General features: G+C 29.8%; 1 protein-coding gene across 1 annotated transcript in view; it reads right to left on the bottom strand.

Annotated features, from left to right (window-relative positions):
- The window catches only part of Cyp301a1 (Probable cytochrome P450 301a1, mitochondrial), a 32,477-nt gene extending 11,742 nt beyond the window's left edge, over positions 1 to 20,735 (bottom strand). The window contains exon 1 of the mRNA XM_075311396.1: positions 20,025 to 20,735. Within this exon, the coding sequence (XP_075167511.1) occupies positions 20,025 to 20,329 (305 nt within the window). The 5' untranslated portion in view covers positions 20,330 to 20,735. The remainder of the gene's footprint in view (positions 1 to 20,024) is intronic.
- Between the last annotated feature and the right edge of the window lie 415 nt (positions 20,736 to 21,150).

Below are 21,150 nucleotides of genomic sequence, written 5' to 3'. Positions count from 1 at the left end.
TACTTAACAAAAAACTATAATTTTGACAAAATTTTCTATAGAAACATAATTTTGACAATATTTTTTCTAGCGCAATAAAATTTTGGTAGAATTTTCAATAGCAATAAAATTTTGATAGAATTTTCTATAGCAATAAAATTTTGACAAAATGTTCTATAGAAATAAAATTTTGATACAATTTTCTATAGCAACAAAATTTTGACAAAATTTTCTATAGCAATAAAATTTTGACAAAATTCTCTAAAGCAAATTATTTATAGAAATAAAATTTTGACAAAATTTTCTATAGAAATAAAGTTGTGACAAAATTTTCTATAGTAACAAAATTTTGACAAAATTTTCTAAAGCAATAAAATTTTGATAGAATTTTCTACAGCAATAACAATTTGACAAAATTTTTTATAGAAATAAAATTTTGACAATATTTTCTATAGAAATAATATTTTGATGAGATTTTCTATATATATAAAGTTTTCATAAAATTTTCTATAAAAATAAAATTTTCATTAAATTTTGATAAAATTTTCTATAGAAATAAAATTTTGACAACATTTTCTATAGAAATAAAATTTTGACAACATTTTCTATAGTAACAAAATTTTGACAAAATTCTCTAAAGCAATAAAATTTTGATAGAATTTTCTATAGCAATACATTTTTTTTTTATAGAAATAAAGTTTTGACAATTTTTTCTATACAAATAAAATTTTGGCAAAATTTTCTATAGAAATAATATTTTCATGAGCTTTTCTATATAAATAAAGTTTTCATAAAATTTTTATAAAATTTTGATATAATTTTCTATAGAAATAAAATGTTGACAAAACTTTCTAGAGAAATAAAATTTTGACAAAAATTTATATAGAAATAAAAATGTTGACAAAGTTTCTCATAGAAATAATTTTTTTTTTGTATAGCAATACAATTTTGACAAAATTTTCCATAGCAACAAAATTTTGACAATATTTCCTATAGCAATAAAATTTTGACATAATTCTCAAAAGTAATAAAATTTTGTCAGAATTTTCTATAGCAATAAAATTTTGACAAAATTTTCTATAACAATAAAATTGTGACAATATTTTCTATAGCAATAAAATTTTGGCAAAATTCTCAAAAGTAATAAAATTTTGTCAGAATTTTCTATAGCAATAAAATTTTGACAAAATTTTCTATAACAATAAAATTGTGACAATATTTTCTATAGAAATAAAATTTTGACAAAATTTTCTATAGAAATAATATTTTGATAAAATTTTCTATATAAATAAAGTTTTGTTTTGTTATTGTTCGTTTTGTTCTCTAATCATTGTTGTTGTTTTTGATTTCAGCTTAAAACCATGTTTGTCAAATTTATTTGGGCAAAGCCCTATAGACTGCAAGATGGTTGGATGGACGCACGTTTCAGAATGACCACATTCCTCATCGGCATCCTCTAGTTGCAGCAAAACTATCAACCAATTATCAGAATAAATTCAGGCAGTTCATTAAACCCAACAATGAACCACACTTGAACCTTCCGAAAAAAGGTTTTGTATGATAGCCGGCTTATTGCGAAATAAATTCGTACAAACATATCTCTTTTCCTTTGCCATCGTCAAATCATCGATTTGAAATTTTAAAATTTTATATAAAAATAAAATATTGATAAAATTTTCTATAGAAATAAAATGTTGACAAAATTTTCTATAGAAATAAAAATGTTGACAAAATTTCTTGTAGAAATAAAATTTGGACAAAATTTTCTATAGAAATAAAATTTTAAGCAAATTTTCTATAGGAATAAAGTTTTGACAAAATATGATTTTTTTGTTTGTTAGGTTGTTGGTAAAATTTTCTATAAATTTTGATAGATTATTTTTGGGTCTAGTGGCAACCGTGGACTACACAGTCGCACTAGGCAAATATTTGACTGAACTCAAAAATGAATACGTCACCACATTGTGCTATCAATGTGATGACGTATTCATTTTTAGCAAACATTTTTAGCTCATATTACACCCATAAAAAAGTGAACTCACCATGAAAGAAAATGTAGGTTAATATTTGAAAATTTTGACTAAAATATTTTAGTAATTACAAATAATAATAATTTTTTGTCAAATTGCCGAAAATTTATTTAAAATAATAAGCGTTTTTCAGTTGTTTAATAAAATTTCATATTTTGGAAGAAAAAATTGGAATTAAAAATTGTTAAAATGTTTTTATTTGAAAATTTACTGATTTGAGAAACTTCTGAACTCAATTTCAGCAAAATTCACCCATGTTAGGTAAATATATAAATGTTTTCATATTTAGTAAAATTGTGTACTTCGTTTGTATAAAACTTTTTTTCTTATTTTTAAATAATTAAATATAAAACCAGTAAGGAAAGTCTAAAGTCAGGCGGGGCCGACTATATTATACCCTGCACCACTTTGTAGATCTAAATTTTCGATACCATATCACATCCGTCAAATGTGTTGGGGGCTATATATAAAGGTTTGTCCCAAATACATACATTTAAATATCACTCGATTTGGACAGAATTTGATAGACTCTACAAAATCTATAGACTTAAAATTTAAGTCGGCTAATGCACTAGGGTGGAACACAATGTTAGTAAAAAAATATGGGAAACATATAAATCTGAAGCAATTTTAAGGAAATTTCGCAAAAGTTTATTTATGATTTATCGCTCGATATATATGTATAAGAAGTTAAGAAAATTAGGGTCATTTTTTCAACTATTCGACTAAGCAGTGGCGATTTTACAAGGAAAATGTTGGTATTTTGACAATTTTTGTCGAAATCAGAAAAACATATATATGGGAGCTATATCTAAATCTGAACCGATTTCAACCAAATTTGGCACGCATAGCAACAATGCTAATTCTACTCCCTGTGCAAAATTTCAACTAAATCGGAGCAAAAAATTAGCCTCTGTGGTCATATGAGTGTAAATCGGGCGAAAGCTATATATGGGAGCTATATCCAAATCTGAACCGATTTCCACCAAATTTGACACGCATAGCTATAATGCTAATTCTACTCCCTATGCAAAATTTCATCTAAATCGGAGCAAAAAATTGGCCTCTGTGGACAAAGGAGTGTAAATCGGGCGAAAGCTATATATGGGAGCTATATCTAAATCTGAACCGATTTGGATGATATTTTGCAAGTTTTTCGAGACTCATAAAATATTGAGATGTACGGAATTTGAGGAAGATCGGTTGATATACACGCCAATTATGACCAGATCGGTGAAAAATATATATGGCAGCTATATCTAAATCTGAACCGATTTTTTCCAAAATCGATAGGGATCGTCTTTGAGCCGAAACAGGACCCCATACCAAATTTTAGGACAATCGGACTAAAACTGCGAGCTGTACTTTGCACACAAAAATACATCAACAGACAGACAGACGGACAGACAGACAGACGGACATCGCTAAATCGACTCAGAATTTAATTCTAAGACGATCGGTATACTAAACGATGGGTCTCAGACTTTTCCTTCTTGGCGTTACATACAAATGCACAAACTTATTATACCCTGTACCACAGTAGTGGTGAAGTGTATAAAAATGTAAAATCAACTAAATTACATAAATTAAAATAAAGTTAAATTGGCTATAACAAATTTCATTTTATTTATTTTTGGGCAACTCCCATAACCTGTATCCAGATATTTGCTCTTGGAAAAAAATTTGACATTTATTTTGGTAAAGTTTTTGCCAAAATGACCAAACTTACTACTTAGAAAAGTATTTGATAGGCCAATAATATTATTTTATGCAAAAAAAAAAATGACATTCATTACGTATTTAAGTCATACTATTAAAATTATGCAAACAAAGCAAAAACTATTAAAATTATCTATGTGCAGTGTTATAGACTTGTTGGGCAAATATTTGTGGCCAAAATAGTAATGATTGTACAATTTGTGTGTATAAATTGTTGGATTATTTAATTAATATTCTATGCATGCTCGGCTCTATGTTACTCTGGACTACTGATGACCAATAAATTTGATATGCTATGGACGATTTATTTCAATATTTCTGAAATCACTACCACATGAAATTAAAGACTTTAAATGTCATGAGTACTTTAGTTTTTAATTCCCATTTTTTTTGAAGTGAGACGAATGACCAATTCTTTATTAAACCAAAAACTTAAGAAAGAAACTCACATGAATATAAATTAGTTGAAATAGACAAAGACATTTATGTTATATGGAATCTGACGGGGCATTAAGAAATAAATTGAAATGATTTTAAAATCAAACGGCCACCTTCGTGTATCTCCATTAGGCTTTAAATAACCAGTTAATAGAATGTAAATTGCAAATGTCCTCTCTCCGGTTAACTTTAACTGAAAAATTCAGCAGTTAAGTTCTTAAATGGCATATGGTTCTTAAAAGGCAAGATGACAGATATATCCATAGTGAAACTACATGGAAATGGCCGTAAATGTTACAGTTTTATGCTATAAGGTAATCTGAAACCCCTATGCATTTATTCTTCTTAATGTTGTTTTATTTTCTTCTTTGATATTTGCACTAAATTAAACCATGCGATTTTTTTTTCAATGACAAAACTGTCATTAATTAAATTACTCAAAATTCAATTTTTTATATGTTACACACTTATGACTATGCAACAAAAAAAAAAAAAAAGAAATATTTAGAAATTTTGATAAAGTTGACAATATGTGAGGCTGGATGAATAAAAAAGCAATAAAACAAAAAATAGTCCAAGGTCATTGGCATTTTTCGTTAACTTGTCTTCGTTTATATAATTTTTGCGAATAGCCAAAAAAACCGATATATTATAAATGCATAATTCTTTCTACCATTCAAAGATGAAATTAATAAAATAGTATGTCAAACTAATTTAAATAGTCCAGCATTTCCAAAAAAAGAGAGAGTATTAATCCATTGACTATGAATCATGCCATACATTCAAGACATAATAGTACAAATTTATGCGTAGTCTGGTAGTTTACTATTCATAATGAATACATTTGAAATAGTATGGTTTTTTGTTTTTATTTCTCTTCAATATGTGACGATTTTAAGCATCTTAAGTAGTCAGAAATTTATGGTTTTTGTGCAAAAAAAAAAAAAAAATACAACAAAACTTAATCAATAATGGTATACATTTCATTAAAACACTACTGAAGAGTAAATCAAATTGCCATCAGTCATGTCGCTTTAAGTTGGAATACATGCAAATATTTACCTAAATCAATGACATTTGGACAGCCATTTGAAAATGTCTGATTTTTACTTAGATATGTAAAAAATAAACATTATGGCACACTTATATCAACACAACGAGTGATTGCAACGAATTTATAGAAAATAAACATAAGAAAGCCATGAGTACGCTTTAAGGCGATATTTTATGTAATACGCCCCGCGGTCCAAAAATCACTTATTATTCATTAGGGATTGTGTTGATAAGACGTAATGCTGTAAACATAAACCACAAAGTATTTTGAAAAAAAAAGATTTAAAAATAAATTAATTAAATGTTATATGAATCTAAAAAAAATTCCACAAATCACACAAAGAAGATTGAAATGAGGAAATTAATCATATTCGTACACCAGAAGAAGAATAGTTGAGAAATATTTCACTGCTTATAATGTTTTGCTTTTTCAATAAATAATATTTCTAATGAAAATAAATTATTGTATCTACTTATTTCTCTAAACGTTCTATTTCTTCGTTAATACCACACTCAAATATAAAACACTCTCAAACAGGTACTTTATGTATATACAAACAAACGAAGTGAAAGCATAATACTTTTTCGTGGTTTGATTTATTCAACCACAAAGACAATTTCCGAAAGTGTTAGTTTCTATGGAAAAAGCAGCGTGTTACTATAAAGATTAGATTTGGATAAAAATTTGAAAAAAGTAATTATAACATAATATGAGAAAAAACACACACGCACATACACATTTATTCGTGATCAAATCAGTACACACATCTCATTGTAAGACTTAACATATTAAGAGCTAAGATATTTGTTTTAATATTTTGCGGTTAATTTTTGCCAGAGGCAGTGATTTTGATATGTATAAACATTTGAGCCTTAAGTCTTTTGTTTGCTTTCTTCTTCACAAAAAGAAATTAATTACTTTAAGTGTGTTTGTTTGCATTCTTTTAGATAAAAAAGTTTGTGCCTTAAGTCTTTTGTTTTAGTTTTTGTATGTACACAAGTTTGTGCCTTAAGTCTTTTGCATACTTTTCCTCCACACAAGTTTGTGCCTTAAGTCTTCTCTGATTTTTCCCTCCACACAAGTTTGTGCCTTAAGTCGTATATGCTTTTTTCCTCCACACAAGTTGGTGCCTTAAGTCTTCTCTGTTTTTTCCTCCACACAATTTTGTGCCTTAAGTCTTATATGTTTTTTTCCACCACACAAGCCTTAAGTCTATTTTTTTGTTTGGTTTTCTGTAAATTTGTCAACTAAGATTTTAGTGATTATTTTTAAGCAAATAGTTTGCAATAAGTAAGTTCCGCCAATTATATTTCAGTGCATGAAGAAGGCACGCAATGCGCACGCATTCAAAAGGCCTTGTATTGTAAAACAAATTCTGTATTTAGTTTCTCATACGTGAACAGTTTCGGAGACTACATGATGTCTTAGTATTATTTTAATATACTCTTTAAATACGTAATTTAAGTAAAATCTTAAATGACTTTATTATGTTTATACACTCAAACAAAAAATTCATTTAAGAAAATTTTAATAAAACTATATTTCAATCGCTGATATGATAGAAATAAATAAATATTTTTCGACAAATTCAACTAATAAAAAATGTGTTTGATTGTTAAAGGAAATCTCTTATTGTGAAGAAAAAAATTATAATTAGAAATGTCTTTAACGCCATTTGAAGTTTAGTATGGGCGTATTTTGTGTAAAATTTAAAATTTTTAATTAAATTAATAATTTAAATTTCATTCTTCATAATTTTGTTTCTTCTCTAATTCGTTTACTAAAGGGTAAGAAACATTTTCATAACTAAAAAATTTGCTTTACCCCCTTTTTTGAGCGTCGTTTGGTTGAAGTGTTATTTACCTTTTCATGTAAAATAAAAATCTCATTACCTTTAATACTATTGCTTATGGTAATTAAGTTGTTTTCGCATTCACAAAATGTAAAACAAATTGAAAGTGCAAAAATAACATTTAGTTAAATGAAATAGTACTTGATGTTATAGTAGCCATTAAAATGATACGGGGAAAGGTTACTTTGTCAAATGTTGCTATTATTAAGCGGGATGCTTTGAATTGTTTTTTTTTAGAGTATTTAAGAATTTTAAGTAAAATAAAACGGAGAGGTATCATATTTGAAAATTTAAATATAGGTGCGATGCGTCAGTTTTTCCTTCAGATTAGCGCTTGTGTTGTTTCGTCATAATCGATGAAAGTTTTTTGAAAAATCTGAAGAAGGCGACCATATGAAAAGAAATAAAGAAAACAAGTTAAAAAAATTGATACCAAGGAACCATAGATTGCACATGGTGAACTTGCTTCGAAGAAGGCTACGTTGTCGCCTTCTTCGAAGCAAGTTCATAAATAAAAATGCACTCCTTGGTCATAGATATCAATCGAATGAGAAGGACGTCGGCTATTTTGTCAACCTGACATTGGACACCTCTCATAAAGTAACACCTATAGAAATGAAATTTTGTATCAGGCTCACTTAGACTATTCAGTCCATTGTGATACCACAGTGGTGAACTTCTCTCTTATAACCAAGTGCTGCCCGATTCCATGTTAAGCTCAATAACAAGGGACCTCCTTTTTATAGCCAAGTCCGAACGGCGTTCCACTTTGCAGTGACACCACTTAGAGAAGCTTTGAAACACTCAGAAATGCCACCAGCATTATTGAGGTGGGATAATTCATCGCTGAAAAACGTTTTGATGTTCGGTAGAAGCAGGAAACGAACCCAAGACCTTCTTTATGCAAAGCGGGTATGCTAATCATTGCATCACGGTGGCTCCCAAGTTTAGAGCATGACCATATTAAACATGCAATAATCAGAGATGGACCGAGTAGCAATTTTTTTGACTTTCTGCTGTCAAAAAGTTGTAAACGTCGAAAAAGTCCTATACCTGTAAAAGTCGAAAATATTCACAGAATCCTTAGATTTGATTTCAAAATATTTTTTTTTAATATCATAAAGCATGAAAACGCCTTATTGAAGAATTGTTTATAATATTAATTTTTGAATTTTTCTCTCAAAAGTAATTCGCATTCTATGCACTTGAAAAATTAATGAATGCAACTAATTTTTCAAATTGTTGTGGCAAAAATTTGATTTAGATATAAAATGGGGGTATTTAAAATACCAACCACATCAATTTAAACTTACATATAACCCCGATTTTTATACGGTTATACAAAATTTAAGTGGCAATAGTTCGCTTAATTTGGCACAACGTTTACCTTGATTATTTGCAATATACTCGGCTTCGGCCGATTAGCACTTTCTTACTCTTTTACGACATTCGTAAATACAAAATTCGAAAAAAAAAAATATTAAATAAATGGTTCTAAAAACTAATACAATACAGTTCACGACAGACCATGTCTGGTAAAAAGTTCATTCCAAAATTGGGAATCGTACGAAAAAATTGTTTCCCTTGATGTTTAAACTCACAGTAAGTTTATACATTTTGAGATATACATGGGATAAGAAAAATTACATTGGGCTGTGAAAATGTTCGAAAAAAATAATAAAATGAAACTAAAGATATTAAAAAACAATTAAATTTAGCATCAGGAACAGCGTTGCCGTTTTGGTCCGATCGGACCAAAATTGGACCAAAAGATTTCTAATTTTTAAATTTGGTCCGATGGCCGGACCAACCGGAATTTGGCCCATTTTGGTCCATTTTTATAAATTTGGTCAAATTTATAATTTTTATATTTAAAAAATCTATCACATATTCAATAATATATATAAAAATATTGCGTGAGCCAAAGATTCCATGTGCTTAAAATATGAATGCGAATTTTGCTTAGCATAGAAGACGTATTTCTTTGAAATAAATTTTTTTCCTTGCCCAAAGTCTATAAACTTTTCAATGAAGTCGGTTTGTCCTTATAGTTAAGTGATTCGACATAAAATTGGGTATACTAACATGAAAGAAAATTTCGTTTTACTAAAGTCATTTAAATACTCCTGAAAAAATATTCAAAATTAATGAAATATTGTTGACATTTTGCATCTTGACTTTAAAACTTAAAAAAAGCTTTTAAAAATAGGAGGTGTCTTTTAACACATTATTTCAAAGTCGTTTTTTTACTTGAAATATAAAATAATTTTCATTTGTAGTAAAAGGGAATTGTGACGTAAAAGTGTCCTCACTTCTATTCTCTGCTTCTTTGGCTCGGAATCAATACCAAAATCATGAGCATAAAGACAAAGTCTTTGGAGCCGTGAATGCTTTTTTTCAGTGTGGGATTAGATACCATTTCAATCACAGAAAATCGAATGAAAATTTTGCGTTGATGTCAACTAAAATTGACTTTAAAATTTGACCTTTTCAAAAAGTCAATTTTTTCAAATTTAAATAAAAAAGTTGAAAAGTGTTTAACTTTTTTAATAAAAGCAATATATACAACAATAAAATATTTTTTAAAGCATTTTTCTTCGAAATTGGAAATTTGGTCCGCTGGAGGGAATTTTGGTCCGATTTTGGAAAAATTTTGGTCTAAAATAAAATTTCGCAGTGGCAACGCTGATAAGGAATTCAAAATTCAGGCTACCGTGCAAGGTTTCACTGTCGAGTTAACCAAACACCGTGTTAAAAAATAAATCGCCACTTTTCCAAAAGGTGTTTTTGTGTACCCTAACAACATCTTGAACCTAACAGCGTGGTCCATACCATAGTTCCAATATATAATTGTAACTTGATATTAACAAAGTAAGAGAATATTACCATATTTATTCTTTAAAATTGATAGAAGGAATATTGAAAGATGATTGTCAAAGACATCAGCGTTTATAGTTTTTTTCAATGCTTTGTTTTTTCCTTTTTCTTATATTGATACCCTTGAACCCATTTTTATGGAGATATGAAGAATGTAATACTCCAAAATGCTTCTTTTGTTTAACCAATAAAAAAAACAAGTTTTCGTAGGAAATTAAATTGCCAGTAAACTCGCACTGTGCTTTGGTGGATGTTCCTTTATAAGCGGTAAACAATACAAAAACAAAGAATCGAATTACATGACAAGGTCATATGTAATATCGTATCATGTATTCTGGTTGTTAAAACATAATGAGATTAATCTGGTTGAATACATGTCGTCCAGTCATTTAAGCATAATAATCAATATACAATTTGACCATAACAATTGATTTTAAAATGATTATGAAATTTCCAAAGAACAAAGCAATTGGAATGTCTTTTTCGAAAACAACATTTTAAGAAATAATCTGAATTTAAAAAAATATATATATATTTTTTCTGGTTATGTATTTTCTGATCTGGCGGAAACTTAAAACAGGTTTGCATTATGTATTTGCCAAGTGTAGAGAAAAATTTAGGTTTCTGCAAAACATAACCAAGTTGCATATGTCAACGGAATAGCAATGAAAACGAAAGACTTAAGCGACAAACGTGTCTTATAATCAACATTTACATGCAACTGGCCCACAAAAGTTTGATTACACATATTGCTTAAAGCTTAAAGTATTTTTGTTTTTTTATTTTTATAAAATGTCTAGAAATGTAATAGTTAGATTTGATAGACTTATCGGAAGTCACGTGTTTAGGGCTGTTTACTATTTATATAGTTTTTTTTTATTTTTATTATACATGTTGTTATATTTTTAACTTTCGCTTTTATCTTTGAAACGCTTGACATACTTTTTCACACATGTGTAGTAATTATTGTAAATAAAACAATTTTTTTAGTTTATAAAATATATGGTGATAGTTTTTCGTATTATGCCATAATGTAATACTTTTTCATTTAACCAAAAAGTGAAGATTACAATTTAAAATTATCCTTTATTCTAGTTTCACCAAAAAAAGTGCCCATTTATGTAAGTATCTCAGGGTTAACTGGCTATTCACATTTATTGCATTTCATTAGAGATTAGAAATTCCAAAGATCCTTTTTAGGAAATATTTGAGATTTTTTATAATTTTTTCTAACAAATAATGTGAGACAAATTGTGTCGAATCAAATCATAAAAAAAATTGTCTTGAGTCAAATTTTCATATAGAAAATTTGTGTCTTGATAAAAATTTTATATACGAAAATAGAATGGGTTTCAGAAAAAAATTATAAAAAAAAAAATTCTGTCTTCAAAAAAAATTTCATATAAAAAAATTTGTGTCTTCAAAGAAATTTTCATGAAGAAAACGTGTCGTTTAGGTTTATAAATTTCTATCACAAATTTAATTTACTAACGGCCATTTTCATGAAGCTCCGTTAGTGGTTCGTTAGCTAACGAACTTTTAAACCGCACTATGAACATATCTGTCATTTTGCCTATATATTCCATACGTCAGTTAGAAACTTAACTGCTGAAAATTTTTCAGTTAAAGTTAACCGGAGAGAAGACATTTGCAATTTACTTTCTGTTAACTGGCAGTTAAAGCCTAACGGAGCTACATGAAAATGGCCGTAAGACAAGTAAGTCAGTAAGGATAGTACTTTTCACAACTAAATTTTTCTTAACTAAAATTTCATTTTAATAATTTTTTTCTATATTTGTGTTTTTAGACAACAAGTAAGGAAAGTCTAAAGTCGGGCGGGGCCGACTATATTATACCCTGCACCACTTTGTTGATCTAAATTTTCGATACCATATCACATCCGTCAAATGTGTTGGGTGCTATATATAAAGGTTTGTCCCAAATACATACATTTAAATTTCACTCGATTTGGACAGAATTTGATAGACTTTTACAAAATCTATAGTTTCAAAATTTAAGTCGGCTAATGCACTAGAGTGGAACACAATGTTAGTAAAAAAATATGGGAAACATTTAAATCTGAAGCAATTTTAAGGAAACTTTGCAAAAGTTTATTTATGATTTATCGCTCGGTATATATGTATTAGTAGTTTAGGAAAAATAGAGTCATTTTTACAACTTCTCGACTAAGAAATGGCGATTTTACAAGGAAAAGGTTGGTATTTTGACCATTTTTGTCGAAATTAGGAAAACATATATATGGGAGCTATATCTAAATCTGAACCGATTTGAACCAAATTTGGCACGCATATGATATGAGTGTAAATCGGGCGAAAGCTATATATGGGAGATATATCTAAATTTGAACCGATTTCAACCGAATTTGGCACATATAACTACAATGCTAATTCTACTCCCTGTGCAAAATTTCAACTAAATCGGAGCAAAAAATTGGCCTCTGTGGTCATATGAGTGTAACTCGGGCGAAAACTATATATGAGAGCTATATCTAAATCTGAACCGATTTCAACCAAATTTGGCAGGCATAGCTAAAATGCTAATTCTAGTCCCTGTGCAAAATTTCAATTAAATCGGAGTAAAAGATTGGCCAATGTGGTCATATGAGTGTAAATCCGGCGAAAGATATATTTGGGAGATATATCTAAATCTGAACCGATTTCAATCAAATTTTGCACACTTGACTATACTACTAATTGTACTCCTAGTGCAAAATTTCAACCGAATTCGGTGGACTTACATGGCTTCTGGGTCCATGTAAGTCCATATCGGGCGAAAGATATATATGGGAGATATATCTAAATCTACTCCCTGTGCAAAATTTCAATTAAATCGGAGTAAAAGATTGGCCACTGTGGTCATATGAGTGTAAATCGGGCGAAAGATATATTTGGGAGATATATCTAAATCTGAACCGATTTCAATCAAATTTTGCACACTTGACTATACTACTAATTGTACTCCTAGTGCAAAATTTCAACCGAATTCGGTGGATTTACATGGCTTCTGGGTCCATGTAAGTCCATATCGGGCGAAAGATATATATGGGAGATATTTCTAAATCTGAACGGATTTCAATAAAATTTGGCACACTTGACTATAGTACTAATTGTTCTTCTTATGCAAAATTTTAAGCAAATTAGGGTCAAACTCTGGCTTCTGGGGCCATATAAATCCATACCGGGCGAAAGATGGGAGCTATAACTAAATCTGAACCGATTTCTTCCAAAATCAATAGGCTTCTATTCTGAGCCAAAACACATACTTGTGCCAAATTTGAAGTCGATTGGACTAAAACTGCGACCTAGACTTTGATCACAAAAATGTGTTCACAGACAGGCGGACATGGCTATATTGACTCAGGAGCCCATCCTGAGCATTTTTGCCAAAGACACCATGTATCTATCTAGTCTCCTTCTGGGTGTTGCAAACATATGCACTAACTTATAATACCCTCTTCCATAGTGTGGCACAGGGTATACAAATTTTGGGTCGTGAAACAATTTTGCATATAAAAAAATTTGTGTCTTGAGATAAATTCTCAAATGAAAAATGTATGTCTTGAGACAAATGCTTGTATAGAAAATTGAGTCGAACATAAATTTCATATAAAAAATTCGTGTACTAAGTTAAATTTTCATATAGAAATTTCGTATCTTGAGACAAATTTTCATATAGAAAATTTGTGTGCTACAGAAAATTTTTATATAAAAAATTTCTGTCTTCAGCATATTTCTCATATAAAAAATTTGTGCCTTCAAAAAAAAAAAAAATGTAAAGAAAATGTGTGCCTTCCGTTTATAAATTTCTATCACAAACTAAATTTTATTTATTAAGGCAATACTATAAGCCAGTAAGGCCAGTCATTTTCACAACTAACTTTTTTTCAACTAATGCTATTAAAATTTCATGATATAAATTTCAATAATATTTTCTTTACTCGTATATTCGTGTCTTGAGACAAATTTTTCATATAGAAAATTTGTGAAGTTTAGAAAAATATTTATGTAGCAAATTTGTGTCTTGAGTCAAATTTTCCTTCGACCTTTTTTTCTTCGACCTTTTTATGTTATAATAGTAAATTAATGTTATTTTTTTTCAGAAAAATTTGTATATTAAAAAAAGTCTGTCTTTAGGTAATTTTTCATATAGAAAAATTGTGTCTTCAATGAGAGAAATTCAGCACTGTGTATCACCATCGACTGAATAGTCTAAGTGAGCCTGAAATATGTAAGTAACCTAACCTGTGTCTTCAAATTTTCATAAAGGAAATGTGTGCCTTAGGTTTATAAATTTTTATCACAAATTATATTTTATTTATTAAATTTATTAATAAGCCAGTAAGGCCAATAATTTACACAGCTAATGCTATTAAAATTTCATGATTTATGCCCATGTTCCCAAATCCACTTCCAGGTGAATGTGAATCAATTCCACGATTTTCGTGTCCTACAATCCACTTTCACGGGAATTTTGTGAAATCAATTCACTTGCAAAAGTCTTGGTGAACGTTGAATTATGTCCAAGATGGGTGTATTTCCGTTAAAAAACATTTGAAATGTTTTATATTTCATACATGAGTTTTATTAAAACTGCGTCATTTTTAATTAAAAAAAATAATAAATTATAATAAGTCTATTGATTCCACTTATTTTGATTTCCGCCTTAGTGAATTTTTGGGTGATTTGTGCAACCCAGTTGGGTACAGAAAAGTTCAAAAAAGAACGTGGAATTAAGAACACCAAATTTTCACGTTCGTGGATTTGACGTGAATAGTGGAAGTTGAATTGAAGTGGATATCGGAACATGGGTGTTAAATTTTAATAGCATTTACTCTATGATTATTTTTAGTAATTATTTTTTAAAAGCTTTTTGGCGTTTTCATTATGGAATTTAATTCTCTTAAATGATTTATTTCTTTAATTTCTGTTTTTATGAAAAAAGAAACATGTAGACTAATGTAACTAAAACTAATTAATCAATGGACTTAATAATACGACAACCTAAAAGATGAATAAGAAAACAAAAACCAAAACTGATTACATTAAAACTCTGCATTAACGCATTAATAACTTCATTCACATTTTTATATCCGCACTGTCATAGAAAACAGACAAAAACAAAAAAAAAATCGTTAACTTGGACAAATAAAAAGTGACGGTAATAGGCCTACATAGCTATTGCAATAAGTCATAAACACATTAAAGCTATTTAAAATGTATTTCTATTGGCATAGCAACAAAATCATTAAATTTTAAAAATATTTAGTTTTTTTTTTTTAATCCCATTGAAGAAATAATTTTTATTACATATGGAAAGGAATGGAAGATTCGAGATTTACGAGCAATACTGGAATTATTTCCTACTTTGGTCATTTATGATAATAACATTGTATCATAAACTTCATATACTCGTATATTTCATTATTGGCTTACGACAGACAGTTTCAATTTTTATAATAGTTGAATAATGCTGTATAGGATATAACTTAAAATTTTCCCACATCTACAAAAATAGAGAATTTAGTAAAAAATTATACATAAAGATAATTTTATATTTTGGTGGAAAATTTACATGCATGCTATATATTATTGAAATTTTGATTTTATAGAAGCATTTATTTGAGATATAATCAAATTTTCTATGGGAAAACTAAATTGAATAAAATGTTAACAGCTTGCATTACTTTTTCGAAAATTCTTTTACTTTTTATACCCACCACCATAGAATGGTGATGGGGGTATAATAAGTTTGTCATTCCGTTTGTAAACGTCGAAATATCGATTTCCGACTATATAAAGTATATATATTCTTGATCAGGGAGAAATTCTAAGACGATATAAGCATGTCCGTCTGGCCGCCTGTCTGTTGTAATCACGCTACAGCCTTCAACAATAGCGCTATCGTCCTGAAATTTGGCACAGATTTGTTTTTGTTTGCAGGCAGGTCAAGTTCGAAGATGGGCTACATCGGTCCAAGTTTTGGGGACTATCCCCATATAAACCGACCTCCCGATTTGGGGTCTTGAGCTTATAAAACTGTAGTTTTTATCCAATTTGCCTGAAATTGGAAATCTAGACGTATTTTAGGACCATCAAAAAGTGTGCTGAAAATAGTGCCTATCGGTCCGTGTTTTGGTATAGCCCCCAGACCGATTTCCCGATTTTACTTCTTGGGCTTATAGAAACCGTAGTTGTTTTCCAATTTGCTTGAAATTGTAAATATTCTGGTATTTTAGGCTGACAAAAAGGACATCGGATTTAGTTTTTATCGGTTCATTTGGTAGGGCCTCCATATAGAGCGATTTCCCGAATTTGCTTTTTAGGCGTCTAGAAACCGTATATTCTATCCGATTTGCCTGAAATTTGGGACCATAAAGAGGTGTGTCGAAGAAGATACGTATCGGTCCATATTTTGGTATAGCCCCCAATATAGACCGATCTCCCGATTTTATTTCTTGGGCTTCTAGAAACTGTATTTACTATCCGATTTGCCTGAAATTTAAAATCTAGAAGTATTTTATGAGCACACATATGTATGCTGCGATTTGAGGACCATTAAAAGGTGTGACATCTTTCAAATTTCAAACAATGCTATTTTCACATGCTTAAGAAATCCTTATGTCCGACCATATCTTTTCAAACTGAAGTAGTTCAACAAGCCTCTATGAAGTAATCGCAATTTTTATCTGAATATGATTGATATCATTCCTTTATTTGTGCGATCTATCGATCAGATTGCATGGTATATTTTCTTTTTAAAATGGAATAGTTCAATAAATCGATGGGTGGCTCTAACAAGGAATGAATTCTCCATATTTCTAATTGATACTTCAAAACATTAAATTTATGTAAGCATCTATATCGATTAAAAACGAAAGACTTAAGACACAAACATATTACCTGTAATTTCAACCACACCAATCGTAAAAATAAAAGGAAAGTAGTTGAAGAAAAATCTTTTTTATCTTTCATGTTAGCCTGATACCGAAACAGGCTATTAACGTCCAAATGCATTATATTTTAATTTTACAATTAATTATTTTTCGAGCTTTATGGACCATTGAATTTTTTTTTTTTTTTGAAACATTTTCCAAGTTTATAAATTTATTGAACATTTTATTTTTTATAAATATTTAAAAAAATTTAATTTAGTAATACTAATTGTTGTTCCTTTAAATTTTCATTTTAAAATTTTCCTATTCACAAGGAAGTAAAACTGGAATGTAGACATGTTTCCACATGCCTATGGTTTGAAAACGAAAGTCTAAAGACACTAACAAATTGCTATGTTGCAATCAGACCAGTCGGATAACAGTGGTATTGATATTGCAAATAAAAAAGTACAAAAGTATTTAAAAAAAATTAAAACATTCAGATTTTTTTAAACATTTTCGCAAAATTAAAATGTCACACTGCTTAAACATAGCATGCAAATTGCACCAAAAAATCTTCATAGCACATGAAACCTCTAGGGCAGATTGGATATTGGGACTTTTGATGGCCATGTGAAATCAGTGTGTCCAAATTTCTCTCGATTTTGAAACATATGCACCAGTCGGAAAAAATGGTACTTAAAAGTCAATAAAATCTTAAAATATTTATTTAATAATATATATTTAATATCTAGATATTTTCGATTTTCCACCAAAGTTTTTTTTTTTGTATGAATACCATTCGATATATCATTCGAGAATAATGCTGGATTATATATTTTCTAATTTTCTTTTAGTTTTTTTATTTCAATTAAAAAACATTTACTATTTGTTACTAAAAATAAAATTCGTTTGCTGGGTCTAAAGGTTGAAAACACAAGACTTACAAAAAAGTCAATGAAATTAAAATATTTCATCGTAAAAATATAAATTATTACTTAATAAAATCGTAAAATTTTTATTGAATAATAAATATTTAATATTTTGATATTTTTGATTTTCCACCAAATATATTCTTTTATAGTATGAATACCTTTCGATATATAATTCAAAAATTATGCTGGATTGTGTATCTTCAAATTTTATTTTAATTTTTTTTCAATTAAAAAACATTTACTATTTGTTACTAAAAATAAAAAATTAAATTTGGTCAAAGGTCTGAAAACAAAAGACTTAAGACACAAAGAAGAAGAAAAATTTAAAGGATTTAGTTTTAATCGATTGTTTTTTTATACCCTCCACCATAGGAGGAGGGTATATTAACTTTGTCATTCCGTTTGTAACACATCGAAATATTGCTCTAAGACCCCATAAAGTATATATATTTTGGGTCGTGGTGAAATTCTGAGTCGATCTGAGCATGTCCGTCCGTCCGTCCGTCTGTTGAAATCACGCTAACTTCCGAACGAAACAAGCTATCGACTTGAAACTTGGCTCAAGTAGTTGTTTTTGATGTAGGTCGGATAGTATTACAAATGGGCCATATCGATCCACTTTTACGTATAGCCCCCATATAAACGGACCCCCAAATTTGGCTTGCGGTTGCTCTAAGAGAAGCAAATTTCATCCGATCCGGCTGAAATTTGGTACATGGTGTTAGTATATGGTCTCCAACGACCATGCAAAAATTGGTTCACATCGGTCCATAATTACATATAGCCCCCATATAAACCGATCCCCCGATTTGGCTTGCGGAGCCTTTAAGAGAAGCTAATTTCATCCGATCCGGCTGAAATTTGGTACATGGTGTTAGTATATGGTCTCTAACAACCATGCAAAAATTGGTCCACATCGGTCCATAATTATATGTAGCCCCCATATAAACCGATCCCCCGATTTGGCTTGCGGAGCCTCTATGAGAAGCACATTTCGTCCGATCCGGTTGAAATTTGGTACATGGTGTTAGTATATGGTCTCTAATGACCATGCAAAAATTGGTCCACATCGGGCCATAATTATATATACCCCCATATAAACCGATCACCAGATTTGACCTCCGGAGCCTCTTGGAAGACTAAAATTTATCTGATTTAGTTGAAATTTGGTACGTGATGTTAGTATATGGTATCTAACTACCGTGCAGGAATTGGTTCATATCAGCCCATAATTATATATAGCCCCCATATAAACCAATCCCGAGATTTGACCTCTGGTGCCTTTTGGAGAAGCAAAATTCATCCGATCTGGTTGAAATTTGGTACGTGGCGGTAGTATATGATATTTAACAACCATGCCAAAAGTGGTCCATATAAGTCCATAATCATATATAGCCCCCATATAAACCGATCCCGAGATTTGGTTTTGGAGCCTCTTGGAGGAGCAAATTTCATCCGAGTCAGTTGAAATTTGGTACATTGTGCTAGTATATGGCCGTTAACAACCATGCCTAACTAGGTCCATATCGGTCTATAGTTATATATAGTCCTCAGATAAATCGATCCCCAATCACACAAAAATTGGTCCATATCAAGTTCATAATTCTATATAGCCCCCATATAAGCGACCCCCATATTTCAATTCTGGAGAGTTTTGAGGCCCATGTATAAAGTAAGTTGAAACTTTTGGTCCACAAAACCATGTGTGGCCAAGTTTCTTCCGATTTTGAATCATCCGAACCATTCGGTTAAAGATGGTATTAAAAAGACAATGAAATTAAAATAGTTCATCGTAAAAATATTTCAATGAACATTTTATATTCTAGAAAATGTTGATATATTTGATTTTCCACCAAAAATATTTTTTTTTCGTATGAATTCTAGAATAATGCTGCATATATCTTCTAATTTTATTTTATTTAATGTTTAAAAAGCAATTAAAAATTTGGTTGCAAAATATAAATCTTGAAAACAAAAGACTTAAGACACAAACTTGTTGCCTACACATCAACACCAGCCGGTCGGGGAGAATGACATTTGTATTGAAAATGCATATTTTTGTGCCACAAAAAAAATGTGATATATTCATATTGATACTCTTATAAAGCCATACATCCCATCGATTTTCTTTGTGTCTAATTTGGGTTTAACCATATTGTTTGAATTTGTAAGAAATAGTTTGAGTCTTTTGTTTGACTTCCAAATGTTTTGTAGATAATCTAAATAGGTAATTGTTTGCACACTCTACCTCCATGTATTTCCCAAAATTGGTATGGGTTTTGGTCCAGGTATTTGCTCATAGGGTAAGGCATTTTGCCATTCAGCACTATGATGGATTAAAGATGATGTTTCACTACTTTCAAAATCATTGGCCAAATGGGGACATGATGTGGGGGGCACTGTGGCTGTGGCACTGGAAGAATTTTCACGTTTACCAGCCAATTGCCAATTTATTGCTGCTAATGATGACGAAGATTTTGTTGCCAATGCTGTCAGTGTGTTAGCTGTATTTTTGACGCGCACCATATTACATGTCAATGTTAAAGCACTCATGGCGATGATGATGATGATGACGATGGATTGTTTGGCTTGTGAATGACTTTTTCTTTCGTTTCCGTTGTTTTTGTTTTTTCTTCAAATTTTTTAAATATTATTAACTAAGGTCGTCGATTTTTGTTGTTGTTTCAATAGCTTTAATTTGACTTTTTTTGATTATAACCACTTCATAATGTAATTGGTATTCTGGTTGAAATTTTCACTTTACTTCTTGTATTATGGTTATTTCCTTTTTCTTCGCTTTTCATTGGTATTTTAAACTTGAGGAACAAAAAACAAACAAATCAACAACCCATCTATTATTATTTTTATTTTCACTGTAGTCGACAAAGAAATTTCCTTCATTATAAGACGTGCCAATTGTTAACTTCGCGGTAAATTTTTTATCGAACCGTTGAGCTTGGCGTTTGAAACACAACTAGTCTCAAAAATAGATGGTCACATGTAAGATGTATGCGTGCATGCTATTCGCAAAATTGGTAGTAGACTCCCCAATGGTGGTGAGTTTAGTTTTTGTGGGTTAAATAAAGCCATGAACAATATTCGGCTTCACATTTGTGTGGGCATATTGAGATTGTGGTTAAGTCTTTGTGATAGCAGTGTGTAGCCGAATATTGTGCTTTATTATTCGTTTGCCTTGTAAAACTATATTCGGTCTTTATTTTAATTTGTTAGTTTTACATTTTTGGTCGTTTCTACATAACGAATTTGATACGAATATTATGTTAATATTGAAATGTTATATTGAAGTAGGAAAAATTGGCAATTATCAATTAATATCAGATGGATTTGATGCCAAATACTCTCCCAAGCAAACA

The sequence above is a fragment of the Haematobia irritans genome, chromosome 5, assembly GCF_050003625.1.
Source record: "Haematobia irritans isolate KBUSLIRL chromosome 5, ASM5000362v1, whole genome shotgun sequence".
In the NCBI taxonomy this organism is placed as follows: domain Eukaryota; kingdom Metazoa; phylum Arthropoda; class Insecta; order Diptera; family Muscidae; genus Haematobia; species Haematobia irritans.
Note: the sequence above shows the minus strand (reverse complement) of the source record. Positions and strands in the feature narration are given on the sequence as shown.